The sequence below is a fragment of the Athene cunicularia genome (assembly GCF_003259725.1).
Source record: "Athene cunicularia isolate RWA chromosome 4 unlocalized genomic scaffold, athCun1 chr4_part1, whole genome shotgun sequence".
Taxonomy (NCBI): Eukaryota; Metazoa; Chordata; class Aves; order Strigiformes; family Strigidae; genus Athene; species Athene cunicularia.
In genome coordinates, this window is record NW_020799098.1 from 14964792 (window position 1) to 14983270 (window position 18479).

At 34.5% G+C, this 18479-nt stretch overlaps 1 protein-coding gene across 1 annotated transcript in view; it reads right to left on the minus strand.

Moving 5' to 3' along the window:
- The window catches only part of RAB28 (RAB28, member RAS oncogene family), a 67819-nt gene that overhangs the window by 43372 nt on the left and 5968 nt on the right, over window positions 1-18479 (minus strand). Inside the window, exons 3-5 of the mRNA XM_026846928.1 lie at window positions 17599-17695; window positions 12317-12405; window positions 3937-4066 (exon numbers count right to left, since the gene is read on the minus strand). Of these exons, the coding sequence (XP_026702729.1) occupies window positions 3937-4066; window positions 12317-12405; window positions 17599-17695 (316 nt within the window). The remainder of the gene's footprint in view (window positions 1-3936; window positions 4067-12316; window positions 12406-17598; window positions 17696-18479) is intronic.

The following is an 18479-nucleotide window of genomic DNA, read 5'->3' on the forward strand; positions in this document are numbered from 1 at the left end:
AAGATCCACTGTGATTACTCAATTCTGTCAATACCAAATTTAAGCCAAGATACTAAATGCACAAAACACAATTAATTTGCTTGATAACTATAGTTTTATTTCTATTACACAATATAAGTCAAAGTATTTGACAGCAACATATCCATAAAAGTTTTAAGTTACCGCATTGAAACTCAAAAGCATTTTTTAGTCTTAACAAAAAGGTTTGCTTCCCTATTTCTGGTACAAATCAAGTGGTATTAGCAACATAGAAATAAGCTCACTTCAAATACACTTTGTATTAAATAACATTCAAATAATACAAAATAAGTTACAAGGAAAGGTGACTAAGATTCAATGCCAACTGTAAATTTTAGGATTATTAAGATCTTATGACTTAAAATTAACATGAAAAAGAGAAATTCTGCACTAAATTTTACAGTTCCTTTCATTGTTGACCAAACACACAGACAAAAATCTATGGAAAGGCAGAGAAATAACTGAAAATCTGGCATAAATGTGGGAAGCAGGTCTGGGCAAGATCTTGACTCAAATCAGTTTTTTACTCTATCTGACTCAACATGTAGGTTAGCTTATGGAAAAAAAATAAAGTGTGGGAAGAATTAAAAATAAAACTAAGCACCTCGAGGAAGACAGTCACCTTAAATAAAGTACTGTTTTCATAAAGGAGGACTGCATCTCTGAACCTCTTGTTCTCCCAATTATTTTAATAAATTAGTGAGCAGTGAGTCTTTCATCTTAGCTTATCCTGAATAAAAAAGAAAATAAAAGAGGAAAAAAAAAAAAAAAAGAAAAAAAAAGAGAGCTGGGAAGGTCAAGAATTTAGGAGATCTCAATGAATAGTACTGTATTATTTTCAAATAAATTTCTGATGGATGAGAGACTGGAAACTGATTGGAGTTTTGTATGTAGAAATCACCTTTCCAATGTTTCATGAGTAAATATTACTCTCTTAGAATCACAAGAGGACATTTTAATAAATTGCCACACTCTGAAGTTAATTACCATACTTTAAACAGACACAGTAGCTGTGTTCATGCTTCTAATCTATTGCAAAGTACAATGCAACAGAATAGTCAAAACTAGCACTGATTCATTTAAATTTCAAATTTGGTGGAATACTGAAAAAATTTGTGCAAATCTAACATTTAACAGAACGACTACAAATTGATACAAAAAAACACTAACAAATCATGCAGGTTTATAGATAATTTAAGAGTTAGTACACAATTATGCACCATATACTACTATATCTGATTTAATTTGCTTTCAGTGACAAAGTTACCCAAGGAAATGATTTTTATGTGATAGAATTAATGTTTCATTTCAGATTTCTATATTACAGTGTGAAGAAAAACACTGCTGTTTTCTTCCAAGCTTTTTTTTTTTTTAAAACTATAGCTTTATTCCTATTTCTGAAGCACTACAGCAGAGATCACAGGTGTTTTTACCCCAAAAATCGAAAAACAGACGTTTCTTTCAGACAGTATTAGTAAGTGAAAATGGACAAATGAAAGACTAAGTCAAGCTAAATATACTTAAAAGAGCAGCATTAAATTTAGGCCAAGGTTTCAAAGTGGATTATTTCAGCTGGGCTTTCAAATTCTTATCTAGGTAACTAAATACTGGCCCAATGCTTTCCATTTGCTATGAATGAAAATAAGTGCATTCTTGGCAATTTTTTAAAACTTCTCTCAGAAAGAACATTAGAGTAACTTGTCTGTGGTTATAGACATTTCTAGTCTTTAAGTGAGCATACCTGGATACTTTCCTAAAAGACATGTATAACTCAAAAACAAGTACAATCCCGAGACAGAAACTACTGACTGAAAGTATTTCTCCTGTATGATGCATGAGGTCAAAGAAGTTCATCAATTCATCACATGGCTTTTCTTGGCTTTAAACCTACTACTGCTCTTGCATTGCATACAAGTGTCTTATCACTTACTGAGTAAAGAAGCTGAGCTATTCTGAACATAGCGATTCCACCCAAAGATTAGTACTGTTAGCTTTATCCTTTCATAATATGCAAGAGTCAAGACCATGCTTCTATATACTTACCTTGTTTTCTATTTATGTAACAAGAGGAGCCTGACTACAGTTACCTCTGACAGGATTAAAGTATTGAGGTGGAAGCCCTCCTAGATATTCTTCCCCTATCATAGAATTCAGAAAAGCAATACAGTTCTAAAAGCTTAATTTTTATCATGCTGAAACAAAAATAAGGCAAAAAAGACCTCTGTGAACAGCATCCCCTGCATGCTCAATATGTGTAACAACAGCAAATATCCTTAGGATCACATGAAAGTAACAGTTTGATTTTTTTCTTTATACATAGCTTCTGAAGGAAAACAAGGTAGCAAGCACATTGTCCCATCAGCTGCTATTCTCATAAAATGAAAGCCCTTTCACTAGTCAGTGTCAGCTTTTATCTGGAAACTCACCTGTAAAACCATGTTCTATTTACAGATGCTCCCAAGGAAATACTTGGATTTTAAAGAATTTCAGGCATGTATATGAGAAAAATCTACATACTTAAGGTATATAACAGAAATAAAACTTCAAATGGAAACCAGTGTCTGATTTTCTACCTCTATGGTGTCATTTCAGCAAAAGAACATCATTTATCCTATGCTACAGTGTATCTTACTGTAAATACTTCACATGATTTGCAGAACTCCAGATAGGAAGTCCAATTTTGAGTCAAAATACAAATCAATGAAAAATATTTTTCATTTGAATTTCAACAGAATCTGTATTATTGACTCTGGTCTGCTAGAGTACAACACTGTCAATGTTACACTTTCAGAATTGCTATTTATATATTATAACTCTAAGAGTTTCTCTATTTTCTTCCCAGAAGATAAGTAGTCTTTCATAATTAATACAAAATGTTACAGCATCACAGTAGCAACACTACAGTTAATGGTTTCAAATTAAAATGTTGTCTCTACATTGTTTTCAAATGCTTTTAAAGAATGCTAACTTGCTAGATGAGGTACTTTTTTCAGGTTTGTTCATGATATGGACATTGTGACATGGGCACTAATTACCTGAAAAGTTAAAAAAAAAAAATCAAATCTCTTTTTTGTTGTTCAATAAATACATTTACACTGTTTAAAAAAATCTGTATCTGCTTCCACCACTTTGTTCTAAAATTTATTTATGTTGCTTTTATCCTCTTCAATAGAACAAGGGTAAGAGATCCAGGATCAAGACTTCAGATATGCTAATAAGGATGTTTCTGTAAGATTTCTTAGATGGAAATGTGGGAATTTGGAATCAATCTAATTAGGAAACTAACTAGGTGATGATTATTTAAAGTGGCATATTTTGGTGGTCAGAAGAAAACCACTGTATCATACTTAAGTGATCAAAAAGAGAACAGGTTACAAAATCTGAAAACAGGAAACGCATAACTTCATGCAAAAACTACTGACAACATGCAAAAAAACCCCTAATAACCAACTCATAAATATTATGCCTAGTGGAGACTGTAGTTATTTTCAATAATATATACTAGTAGTTAATTTAGCAGTCTCTTGACATAGAGAACCATGAAATATACCTGTTATTAGATGCAGAAATGCTTCCCAGTTCTCCGTTCTAGATGCTTGCCAAGGCTATATCCCGAAGCTCTATCAAATTCAGACATGGGTGAGCGAGATCCCTCTACTCCTGTGGGCTCTCCAAGGTAAAGAAAGCACAGGCAGAGAGGCTGCAGGCTAGGCAAAGCATGACGCAGCAAATCCCTCAACCTAACTGCCCACAACTAGAATCCTGAGGTACACCCAAATATGTCATCTGTACGCAGCAACAACACACAAGACAGTATTTAGTTTCATTTTACTCTAGATATATATATCCTGTGCCATTATGTCAATAGAGAGCAACAACCAGAGTATATCAATTAATACTTAAGTACAAATAACTTACTTTTATTTCCAACCAAGGCCACAAGTGGCTGTGTTTCTGATTCTTCATTCACTTTTTTTACCACATTATACCAGTCTTCTAAATTTTCAAAACTCTGGCCATTGGTAATATCATAAACCAAGAGAATACCCTAAATAAAAAGATATATTTAAAATGTTACAGGTTGTAAAAATATTTTAACATGGTAAAATGTGCATCAGTCTAAACTATCATTATTATTATCATAAAATAGAACATTCACAAATAATGGCATTGTATCTTTTGAGGAATAATTAAAGGAATTACAAGTTTCTGTAATAAACACATTTTATTACAGTATTTCTCCTGCATTACATTTGTTCCAAATTCAGATGCTAACTGAACTACAAGGGAAGAATAAAAAATGGCAATTCAGTAAAAAGCATAATCAGGTAGAATTAGAAATAGAAATAGAATTATAAATATTCCAAATTGTATATGCTTTATGAAAAAAACAAAAAAAGCACTTCACACTAATAGTAAGATAAAAAAATCACACTGGAGAAAGACTTTTAATTTAGATAGTATTATTAGTAGTTTCACTGTTCTCTTTTTGAAAAAAAAAATAAAAATAAAAGCAGTTCATTTGTACATTTCTGCACATTCCCTGACCATCATGTCTCTTTCCTGCTTTGGGGAAAAAAGCCAGATCCCTTCCTTCACTGTCATAGAAAACAAGAAAGTACTGGCAAGCTTTAAACTTTCGAAGGAAAAACTAAAGATGTGATCAAAAGTCAAAAAGAAGGGAGCCCCAACTATTCCAGAGGTTTTGAGCTAGGCTACAAGTAACAAATACTCAAAGCAGACACTACTAAGGGTTCCTCAGAGCTAATATCCAATATTATAAAGCACAGACTATTAACAGCCCAATGTCCACCTTCTTCCCTCCATAATTCTAAGATCAGGTCTGACAAATCACACTTTTCTCAATTATGGAGTCTTCTATCCCTGCTTTCCACTACATCCTAACAAGGTTAAGTATCTTGTAAATGAGGAATAAAGTCAGAAGTGGCTTCTGTTGCACTTGTTCCCATGGAGTTCACATATGGAAAAAAAAATCCCTGCAACTGCACACTGTCACACACATTAAATTTTCACAAATATTCTAAAAAAACAATACAATGCATACAAAATTATCTGGTTCAATGACCCACTGTCAATAGAAAAGATTTTTCAAATCAAGTTTTTTCAGGCATTTGTCTGGGCCCAGTTTTACTTGATAGTTTCGTGATCTAAGACACTCCTGATGGAGAGTGCACACTTATTAAATTAATTTCACAGATGACAACCAACTGGTAGAGACTGCAAGATTATTTGAGCAGAGTTCAGATTATATGATGAGAAATAATCTAAAAATAATAGGATGCAATTCAATAAGTACCATGACAAGTTCAAATGAAGCAATACTCAACTGCACAATAGGAAACATTTGGCTTTGTAGGAGGTTCTATACAACAGGATCAAGACGTTATAGTAGACCACAGTTGAATATGTCAAGCTTATTTTGTAGCAAAAAGGCAAATATCACATTGGCATAAAATGTTCCAGGTGAAATAATGCATCCAGCTTTGGACAATGAGTGTCAAATAAAGGGTAGACTACAAGAGACCAGTAACAATATCAGGTTTAGAAGTCATGACTGATATCAGAACATTGAAAAAAATGGACTGTTTCAATAAACACAAGACTGATGGCAGGCATAATGATACTGGTAAAAGTTTCAAGAGAAGACAACAGGAGTTCACTTTTTATATGCACTTATACATAGTTTGGAGATGACACTAAATTGAGAGGACCAACCAATGTGCCTGACGGCAGGGCTACCATTCAGAGGCATGTAGACATGCTCAAGGAATGAGTGGGCAAACAGGAACCTTTCAATGTTCAACAAGGACATATGCAAAGCCCTGCAGCTGGGGAAGAATAAACAGGACAGGCTGGGAGAATTCACTGGTTGGGGAGCAACTGAAAATGACCTGCAGGTCTTGGCAGATCTCAAGCCACATACGAGCCAGCAATGTCTCCTGGCTGGAAGGATGGCCAAGATGATCCTGGACTGTATTAGCAGAAGCACTGCCACCAGACCAAATGATCTATTCCATTCTATTCAGCACTTGTTAGATCATATATGAAATAACACATGCAGTCTTAGGCCCATCAAGATGTCAATAAAGTGGAGCAAGTTCAGCAGAGGGACACCAAGATGACCAGATGCTGGAGCACTAAGGAATGAGGAAAAAATAAGGGAACGAGAATTCTTCAGCATGGAGAGGAGGTGGCCCTAGGAGGACCTAAAAGCAGCTTTCCAATACCCATGAGGAAGCTATGAAGGAGGTGGAGCCAGGCTCTTCACAGTAGTGCATGGCAGGATGAAATATAATAGACATAAGTTGAAACAAGAGAAGTTCAAACTGGATATAAGGAAAAGATTTTTCACCATGAGGAGAATCAAAAACTGGCTAAGTTGCCCAAAGAGGTTGCTCAGTCTCCACCCTTAGCGGTTTACAAGGAATTAGATCAAGCATTGACCAACCTAGTCCCATCTCACAGTTGACACTACTTCGAGCAGGAGGTTTAACTAGAGATCTTCTGAGATCCCTTCCACCCCTGAACTTTCTTATGATTCTCTGATCAATACAACATGTAGCAATAGGTTCAACTTACAGCAAGAAGATTATAGCAAGGGTACATAATAGAAAAAAAAAAAAATTAACAACATGTAGACCATAAGAAGAGTAAAGCTCTGAAATACACCACCTTCAGGGATAGCAGAGTCACCAACACTGGAAGATTTCTGAAAGCTGATAAAAACGAAATAGACATTATACAGGTATAGCTTTAGAGGAGGGCAACAGATCCTACTGAGATCTCTTTGATTCCTATTTCTCTTTAACAGCACAACAAATCTATCTCTTTTCATCCAATGTCATCAACTCCTTGGCAAAATGAGTTCTTATTCCTCATATTTATACGGCTGCTATTAATTTCTGAGGAACAGTTCTCACCAGTCCCTTCAAGGAAATTAAGAATTATGACACCCATCATTTCCCTTGCTATCTTTCCTATTTTAATAATCAAATCTAATATTAAACATTCACTTCCCTCTTCCAACTTTTGTACAATTTATTCCTTAATATCTTGCATTTCTGTTAACTTCTATTTCTGTAACTACTCAAGTGCCCGTGCATGTATAGATCTGTCTTTCATAATATAAGCCTTGCACTAGGAAGGACATGGTGATGTTACTAAATACTCAGTAGAAAAGAAGAAACTCAACCTGAAGGACAGATACTGTAGAGGTTAAAAAAAAAAAAAACAAAAAAACAAAACAGATATAAGGCTGAAAATTGTAAATGAGAACAAGCACATGGCATGTTTCTTTCACCAGTGGTCAAGTTCTCCCACCAGCTTGCAGAAAAGCATAGAAGACTAAACCATATTCAGCACTGAGGAGTTTAATCTGAGTTAAATGTAAGACAAAGTTAATAGAATCCGAGTATTTAAGGTTGGTCAACAGTTTCTAACTAACTCTTCACGAAAATGCTACTCTGCTACATGTCCTAGTCAAATGCAGCCTACCTACATCTTTGGAAGAAAGGGTTCCACAGTGCCTTTACCATCAAAGAAATCACTGAACAAAGTTCGTAACTAGAGCTCACCTAACTTCCTTTAGGTTCCCTTCATGATATAAAACACTGCTTCTAAAGCATAATATTTTCTTAACCATTCTTTTTTTTTTTTTTAATTTTGTCAATATTTGGTAGACTTAAGAAAGAAAAATGTCAAGTATGACATCTCAGAAATGCAAAAAAAAGGCAGCACAGCATCCAGGTCATAAAGAATACTTCTTGCTTAAGATTTTCACTGTAATAGCACTCAATAAGTAACTTACTATGATATAGATAACTAATGAGTGACTAGTCATAACTCCACAGCTAAAATTTATTTCATCTTTTTTAATTAACAGAGACCCCACCATTGCTCTCACAAAAATACATCATAATTTCCAAAGATTTACAGTATATGGAGTACAGAACAAGTAGATAGTATAAAAGTTGCTGTTTCCTTATTATGCATGAGGAATTAAGATGGAAAATTAACACTGGCCTTTTTACACAAAAGTAGCGCGTTTCCCTGCCATGAAAAAGGTTTGAAACACATGGCAGACAACTTGCCAAGAACAGCACGTTAATTCTCTAGTCTCCAGCAACGTGGCAAATAGTTCCTGCTTGTATAATTGCACTCTACTAAGAGAGACATTTTGCCTACGCTAGTGCATATGTGAATGCTTTTTGTTTTGGAATTATAGCGTATTTTCAAAAATAGGTCACTGGAAACAGAAAATTGCAGAAATGATTTGCTGGCCTCTGGAGAAGGTAAAGTCTGCAGTACTCTTATTCTATTAAAAAAAACAATTTCTGAGGTAGCATATGCCAGCTCTTAAAGATACTTTAAACTAGATGTGTGGGTAGGGACAGCAATTACAAGTAAGAGATGGGAGTGGTTCTGAAATATTTACCACACAAACAGCAGCAGTGTTATTATACAGCAGAACTGCTATTATGAAGTGTTTTAACCAGGCAATATATTCACACTAGACAATCAACATATAAAAGGTGTCAAGTTTATGACAAAATTTGTCACAATAGAAGAAAGCTATAGAAAACACTAATTAAAACCATATGTTTTCTTCTTCAGATTTATGCTCAGCTGTCCTCAACCCTATGACTGACTTTAGTATGAAGGAACTAAACTAACCTTCAAATTTTAATTAATATTCATTAAATGTCAGACCAAAATTCTAAATTTGTTTTCTAGTCACAGAATATTTATTTTAGCAAAGAGCAACTTCATTATATCTTGCGCATCTGCAAAAATGCTGTTTTTAACAAGCGAAAACAGTTTACAGTCTACATATACTTAACTTGTCTTCACTGATACTGAGGCTATGGTCACTCAAATACACATGATTGAGCTGCCATAATTGGATGAGCTACTGTCCATCACTTCATCTGTGGTAACTGAGGAACAATTACTCTTATCCTCCCTTAATTCTGAGATTTAATCAGCTTTAACCAACACTGACAGAAAGATGTTTATGAGCACCTTTTATTTATAAAGATCAAAGACCTCTTCTTCCCCTCTACTTGCACAGTTCATCTGCCCCATCAGTGAAATTCAGCTACCAACACAGCATGTGGCAACTACATTGTTGTAGATGAGCAACAGCAGAGAAAATCAGGGGGTGAAAAAGCATCTGCTTCAAGACACCAAGTGAACTGCAATTTCTCCAACTGCAACCACGCAAGCAAATTAAGGAGGTTCTCATCCTCAAATCTGGCATCCATATTTTAAAACACAACACAAGAAATCAGGAATGCTCAGTCAAAAAATAGCCCCTTAACAGTAATTTAATTAAAAGATCTATCCTAGAGAAATGATTCAGCTCTCATTCAAAGAGAAGGAAACCTCCAGTGGCAAGATTTGCAGCAAAGTACAGATGGATGTTCCTCTTACTCCTCCTGGTATCCTGATCAAATTTCAGCTGAGCTCAAGTGAACTGCAGACTGTAGATAACCTTTTCAGTTGCTGTAGATTCTCAAAACTTCCATCTCCAGCTGGTCATATGATTTTATAAGTAAGTCTACTACACATTTGGATTTCTGAATCTCAATTCTGAACTCAGCCACTTGTGATTTCTGAATCTCATGATGATCAAACAAATGAAGTCTATACAAGGCTACGAGCACCTGCAAATACTGGATAAAGGCATGATGCATACTATAGGCATGCTGCAATCTATTCTACACATGTTCTTCAAATCTGAATTATTTAGATTTGGAGCGTCCATGTAGACGAACACCTTTTCTGCAACAGATCCTCATCACCTACTTTGTGTGTATGTGTACAGCTTGTGTACTTTACAAACAAGATGTTAAAAATCCCAGTTGCATCATATACGCTGACCAAGTGCAACACACCATAGGTACACATACTACACATAGGTAGCAACCTTTGCTAGAGTTACTGCAGTATTTTAAAGGCTTTAGTTGTACTGCGGAAGCCAAAACTGAGCACAGTACTCCAAATGTAGCCTCAAAAACACCAGAGAGGATGACAATCACTTTCCTTAATTTGCCTACTTCATTTTTACTAATGCAGCCCAGTATTTAATTAGCTTTCACTGTTGCAAGGGTAACATTGCTGACTCCTATTCAAATGTTGGGGTTTTTTCAGTAGGACCCCCGCCTTCTTTTCTCCAAAGCCGTTTCACAAAATGACTTAAGGTTGGAAGGGACCTCTAAAGGTCATCTGGTCCAATGCCCCTGCTCAAGCAATGTCACCTAAAGCCAGCTGCCCAGGACCATGTCTAGATGGCTTCTGACTGTCTCTGAAGATGGAGACTCTACAACCTCTCTGGGCAATCTGTACCAGTGCTCAGTCACCCTCACAGTGAAAAAGTGTTTCCTGATGTTGAAAGGGATTCCTGGGTTTCAGTTTGTGTCCATTGCCTCTGGTCCTGCCACTGGCACCACTGGAAAAAGGCTGGGTCCATCCTCTTTGCATCCTCCCTTCAGATATTTATATATAATGAAAATATCCCCCTGTGCCTTCTCTTCTCCAGGTTGAACAGTCTCAGCTCTCTCAGCCTTCCTCATACAGGAGATGCTCCAGGCCATTAATCAGCTTTGTGGCCCTTTACTGAATGATCTCCAGTTGATTCCTTGATAGTTGATTCCCAGCCCACATAAGGTTATACTGTCCCAGGTGCAGGAGTTTGCATTTATCTTCAGTGAACTTCACAATGTTTCTGTTGGTCCATTCCTTCAGTTGGTCATGGTCTCTCTCAGCAGTACCCCTATCCCTCCAGCATATTGACTATTCCTCCCCAATTTGGTGTTATTTGCAAACTTACAATGTTTTGCTCCATTGTTCAAATAATTAATAAAAGACATGACCCCAGTACCAACCCTTAAGGAATACAACTTAAAACCAGGCACCAGTAAGGCACCGAGCTATGGAACATGCCCTTTAAGTCCAGCTGTTCATTCAGTTTTTCAGTCACCTTGTGGTCCTGCCATCCAGTCTGTATCTCTACATTTTGTCTGTAATAATATTATGGGAGATTATGTCAAAGGCCTTGCTGAAGTCAAGGTAAATGACATTCACTGCTCTCCCTTCCACAGAGCCAGTCACCTAACCACAGAAGGCAGTCAAGTATGTTGGGCACACTTTACCCTTGATAATTCCATGCTAGCTCTCCCCAATTACTCTCTTGCTGCTTTGCTGTCAATTCACAGGAATTTTTATAAGTACCTAAAATTATTTTTCCTTCTAACTACTCCTACTTGTTCTACTTTATCTTTCCTCTTTTTCTTCTACAAAGCTACAGGTGTTCAGAATAAAATAAGCTTCTGCCTAGAAACAAGCTGAAAGCAGTGCCTTTCCAAATTATTCCTGGTGTTTCATGAATAGATGAAAATAAAGATAGTTTTACATGTCTTTTAACAGATGCTAATAGAAGTGTTACAATTCAGCTTTGATGATAAGAAGCCTATTACAGACATTGGCAATACATGCCAATGATGAGAGATAGAACAGTCATTAGTTCATTAAAAAATTAGTATATTTTAGGATCAGTCATGTTAAGAAGTTCAGTGTATAGTACATCCTCCTAAACCATCACATAACTCAGGTTCTGTTATAATATTTAGCTACCATTCACTTCAGGTTACTTAGTTAACCTCAAGATAAAATTAATTTTCATTGGATAGGAGTTCTGCAAAAATATTTAGCTACCTGGTTGCCTCCTTTTGTTTGCCCTCTTATAACCCCAGTTGCATGTATGAGTTTAATGGTGTAGGATTGCTCTTAATTTCCTCCTTCTACTTTCTCCCCCCAGGAGGCATCTGTTCTAAAAGCAGCCTCTATATCTACCATGTGGATATCCAAATACCCTGTACTATTTACTATGATTGCTTTTCTTTAACTCAAGACACAAAGCATGGAAACATACATCTGTTCTTGAGAGTTATTCAGATCTACAAATGCTCACCCTTGTTTTGCTTTTTAAGCAGCTCTAAAAAATTAACTACATACCAAAATTAGACTTACTTTTTAATATCAAGTAAGTTCACATTAAGCAGAGAATCAACATTTTTGAGATCTACAAAACAACCTGTAAGATAGATATATAGATATATAGATATATAGATATATAGACATATAGATATATAGATATATAGATATATAGATATATAGATATATAGATATATAGATATATAGATATATTTTTAGGAACAAAGTTTAAATGAATTTTATATAATTACTATAGATAAAATTATCATCACTTATACTGTACCTGAGCTCCATATATATATTTATCCAGCATTTTGCCTCCTATTGTTTGCCCCCCTACATCCCACACTTGAAGAGTAACATTCAAATTTCCTGAAAAAGAAAATGATACAGATATTGTGTAACCTCAAAAATTTAGATACAAAAAAAGTTTAAAATATATTATCACAGGAGGTAGTACAGCTCTAGCGTATCAACAGTAATAGCTTTTGACAAGTATACAATAAATAGTAACTAAATTTCAACACAAAGATGACAGTATCATTTGGAAAAAAGTCACCTGTGTCCAGCTAAGTCATTAAGATGCAGTAAAACTATAGCTAAATATTAACGTATTTAATATAAAGATAAATGGAATTTCATTCCTGACTAGCAATTATGTAACATTCTTCACTGAGTAAACATGAAAACTTTACAGAAAAAGTTCAATGGTGTGGTACTTGGAACTGAGAGGTAATACAATTGATGCCAACTTAACCACATTATTTCATACTCTCTGTCCCTCTCCCACTCCAAATTTTGTTTACAAATCTAGAAGCAAGGAAAATCTGCATAGTAACTGTATTTTGGTAGTGATGCTCTTAGTACAAAACAGCTAAAGATTTATATAGCTGACACATTAAAAAATGGAAATACTGACACATATCTGAGGATGCAAACTATGATTATTTCCTCCACCCACCACCCCAAAGCAACTAAATTTGACATGATTTACTTAATTTCATCTTCAAAGAATCTGCACCAAGAGTAAGTCTTCCTACTCTAAAGTCTCTAAACTACATTGAAACCGTTAACAGGTTTTCAAAAACAAAGTAACAAAAAAATCAGTGCAAATACAGAATATCTAATATCCTACAAGTCATACCTATTTTGCAAATTAATAACTCAGAAACCCACAGACTAAACATAAACAGCAGTATATGTCACCACATGCATACAAACATATTCGTTTGGCTCATTTTGTGTGGTGAGAACTGTTCAAAACTATACAAATTACCTGGAAGCCCCAAAATCTGATACAGTAAAGTCTGATGAAAATTATTCTAATCTACATAGAACTCACATGATTTACATGTTAATAACAATTCTACATATTCACAAATAATCATAACTGCCTATAAAAAAAAAAAAAAAAAAAAAGCAACAAATTCCACATCACAACAATTGAGCCAAGTGAAAAAGAACCCAATATTTTGGGTTGCTAAAAAAGATATACTCTTAATTCAACTATTTTGTGTAAAATAAGGTTATTAATAACATAATGTGATCCATTCAGATATCAATTTATAACTAACACACTCACATTAGTTATGCAAGTGTGTGTGCTCCATGGAAATATATCACAGCACAGCACAGCAATATAGAACTGTATAGTTGAATATATGCTACTTGTGGTATTAAATATACCACATTATGTTTTTATGATGCATCTTGCTTTAATCTGGTTAAAAGCACAGATTTCCTAAACTGCTACTTTGATGTCAAATATATAAAGATGAATGTGAGATAATCTATTCACAGTACATTTGAGCTACAGTGAGTTTTACCTACTACGAAGATAAAGAATTTCTACAGGGAGCTTAATAAATATATCATAAACACTCCAGTTCAATAAAGGCAACCTTCCACAGAATAAAGCGCTTATTTGTTTTGACAGTGCATATACTATGTATTAATTAATTATTTTTAAAGCTTAGAATGTAAGTGATTGAAAACAATGCAGGCAAGTCTTCCATAAAACATGCCGTGGATAAACTGGTCAATCCACAATCTGAAATGACTATGCATCCTCAGCGGGTAAGCAAACTAAACATGCTCAAACGCTCACCATGCTGCAGTATTCCACCTCTAATTGGTTGTATGTACTCTACTGGAAATTCACCATGTCATTCATGCCAGCTATTTGAAAAAAAAGCTTTATAAATATTACCACTTTCAAAATCAACAATTTTCAAGTGCTTAATTTTGTGTTCAAATGCTTTAAAACGTTTCTAACTTCATTCTTCCTCCTAAGAGTAATAACCATGCACAGCATACTGGGCTTAGTATCTGAACAACTGTATGAAATCATCTGAGAAACTTTAATGCAAGAAGTTAAATCAAATGGTCTAACAGTGACTGTTCAACTTAAAAATCTATTATTATGAACTATTCAGTAACAACACAAAAAAATAAACTGAGGAAAAAAGGTTGGAATGTTCATTTAAGGTGAAGCAGTTCTTAAGTAAGACATCACCAACTCCTGAATTCATCCTGATCACCTCCAGTGCAAAATGCTTCATTCTCCCTTTTTTTCAGTTAGGTCCTATAATATTTGCTTTGCGATCAGATTGATTTGAGGGGAGAAAGAAGGATGCTAGGATTACCCTGACCAAAGGAAAAGCTCTGGACAATTTGCCTAGCAAATATTCGATTAACAACTATGATAGTAACACATGAAGTTTTCTGCAGAGTTTGAAATCTATTTTTTCACAGATTTAAGAGGAACATACAAATTGGAGAATGACAACAAAACAAAAATAAACCAAGCGCAGTAAGACAGTTCTGAAAAACAAGGTTAACATACCAATAAATATAATTGAAGAATCCCATAAAAATAATATGCACTACTCTGATAAGGAACAAGGAAACACTAGCACTTCTTTACTCTGTGGAAAATGCACACAAGTGTAAAGTTAAAATAACTGAGGCAACACAGTCCAGATATCTAGCCTGTTTCTGGTACGAACTGAAGCCACAGGGCTGATTCAGTAGTGGTTCTGCAGAAGTATACTTGGTGTGTTGGTTAACCTTACTTAAAGTGCTGCACAGTCAAGATGGAACTAAAAACACAAGTCTGCCCACTTTTTGCACTAACAACTTAAAAAAAAAGCCTTTAACAGAAGAATCCTGTTTACTGGACTGTACCCACAACCTTCCTAAAAGTATTTGACTATGGGTCTGAAGAATCTCTATTAGCAGACCCTCTGACTAACAGATATGCCATTTAAGCAGTAAAATCTACACTGTGGTTGCATCCAGACTATACAAGATACAGCATCAATAAATATACTGAAACTGATTTGCATTTGAAAAAATATTTTGAACAAGCTTCATGAAGAAAATTTGTCAACAGTTGAACACTCAAAGTCATATTGTTCAAAATGAATCAAAGGTTTTACTATTTGTATTAAACTATACTGTTTTACCATGCAAAATATTTTTGTTTCACTGCAAAACTGCATCAGTTACTAAAACAACTGGAAAGAAATGCAGATTTTATTTTTAAAAAGAAAAAAAAAAGGAAAATAGTACTTTATTTTACAAGCTAAAATGCATTTTTAATGTGGCCTAACATAAACTTCTGTGCAATTCTAGAGATCAGTAATTTTAACTTCTGAAATCTCTGCTTGCATTTAAAAAAGAAAATTCAAATACTGAACCATAGTTATTAATCAGTGCTCCTACTAAATAAATGAAATAAAGGCTTTTTTCCCTACTTATATACACATTACAATTTCTGTGCAGTGGTATGAATTAATATTTCAAGTAAACATAGCAACTCTGCAAACCCAGAACTAATCAAGAAATTAGAAAAATCCGCTTACTTAAGTAATGCTTCTCATTCCAGTATTTAGCAATTTTATCTCCCTCCCTTTTCTCTTCCTTCCCTCTCACTCCCTACCACCAGTTTACCTATAAACCACAGAAATCCATATATACCTAAACACATATAGGCACAGTCAAAACCAGAATGACTATCTACAGAAAAACACTTCTTGAATATGAAAGTTATATATTCCATGAAAGTTACTATTTTGTTAAAGATAAATGAGGAAAATAGATGTACAGACTTTGCTGTTGTTCTGGTGCTATTTTCATCTACATTCTGATTTTATTACAAAATAAACTAGAATAAATTAACACATCAATGAATCAATAGTTGATAATTTTCCAAATTTTCTACTCAACAAGAATATTTAGAATCCCAGTAATGTACTAATAGCGTCTGTATGCTTAACAGCTGGAAAAAAACTTTCAAAATACAAGTTCTCAGCATGCACACTGCATGATTTGTGTACACATTCCATTTGCAAGTACTGCTGTTAAGTATTATGCACACTGGTATTTTTAGAGCCATGAGGACGACAATAAAAAAATTATTCTGTTGATTTTATGGAGAAATAAGCACTGAAATTTGGTACTTTATCACTCACCAGATACTAAAAAAGTACAGAAAAATTGCCAAATCAAAACAGTGAATGCAGGAATAGTCTGAAAAGATTATTCTGTTTCACTTAAGAAAATATATAAACATAATCAAGAAATTACTGGCAATGTAATTTTAACAAAATAAGTTCAAGAACTGTATGCATTTTCTTATAACTTAAGGTTATAACTAAAATACTTCATTTCTGGGTTTGCTTCCCTTCCCGCCCTCCACAAGGGAAAAAAAGACAGAACTACAGAATTTGCATCAATTTTATCAAATCTTTACAAACAACTTTTAATAATTACATACACTTTTTCTAGCTGCTTCTGATTTCTGAAGCCAGAAGAAAATGCATTTAATAAAATACTTTCATACTCAGAAACTGAGCAACCATCAATCAATGTAAAGACTTATTTCAAACCCCCAATTGTTCGGAGACAAACTTCTACCAGTGACTATTCTTTTTTAATTATTTCTTTGCATTTTCCATGCAGTGTGCTGCAACTGGCATCTAAATAGTTTCTTTGCCGTCGTGAAGTGAAACATCTTGAATGCTCAAACTGTATTTTTATGAGTGCCGAGGGACCCTAAATTTTAGTGGTCTATTAAATGCCAGCAATTTCATGCTGCCTTGCATAAAACAGCATTCACATATTAGAGCACTGCGATTCCATAGCTGCATTATGCTTCTCTTACACAACTCAAATACAAGTTGTGTATTTCATTTTAAAAAATATAAATCTATTTCTTTCAAAGCACATATACCTTCTCAATATGTTTAAAGTTCCATTTCATTGTTGCATGTTACACTATCCACATGGACAGCGAGTACACTCAGAGATAACAAAAATCATGAATACAGATAGCATTTCTTTTATTTTAATTCAGTGTTTTACTTAAAGATATACATTACAAATGTATAACCCTTTGTCACCTGGCAGGAACATATTAACAAAGTTTTCTCTGAATAACCTAATTTACTTTGCCATAAAAAGCACTGTACTGAGCTTATTTAGTATACATTACTTTGAAGAATCTGATTCTGCAAGTCTTACTGCTGCCAAACCTTTTAGTGACAGTTTTTATTCTCTTACCTGGCAATATTATCCTTTTCAAGAAGAAGTCCAGTCCTATGGTTTGTTTGTACTGTTTTCCAAATGTTTCTTGGGCAAAACGTGTGGCTAAGGATGTCTAAAACAGAACAATATCAAATTGTGATTTTAAACAGCAAAAAACTTGATGTCAAACCAGAAGCATGATATACAATTAAGCACTTTTTCAATCAATGTATGTTGACAGTGTTCACAGATTTGGATTGACAAGCATTGCAGGCAACTTCAACATAATAAGAGGAGGTGGCAAAGACTACTAACTTATGCAAAAAGAAGCAAGATGCGTATTTCCTTTGTATTTCAAAGACACTGTGACATTCATATTACAAAATATTACAGAGATTTAAATGAGGTATCATTAGTATGCTCAAATTGACACAAATCTAAGTGATCCTATCCATACCTGAAGAACTTACTATTTTTAAAAGCATTCATTTCTAAAATTAGGGTCTTTCCCTCATACAGAACATCACGATCCTAGACCAATTTTCTGGGAAGAAACAGATCTGCACAGTGCAGAGTCCCACAGGGGCTCCAAATTGTGGCAGGATTCCTGCCACTGTACATCAAAGCTTTAGGATAAGGGGTTACATGAAGTCTAAGATAGGAAGAGTACTTTCTTTTACACAGAAAAAAAATAAACTTAAGAACACACATTTGCAGAATTATTCCTTTAAGCAGAACTTTGGAAACTTATTTCCTCAATTTCTATTTTGTGGATTTATGAAAGTAGACCAATACACTGTTAACCTAATAATCAGCTTTTCCTACATACTGCTAAAGGATACGCAACTAACCTCCCTGAAGTAATGAAGCAAGGCATTTATATTCCTTCATTAGCAATTTCAGTTCTCCATACGGGG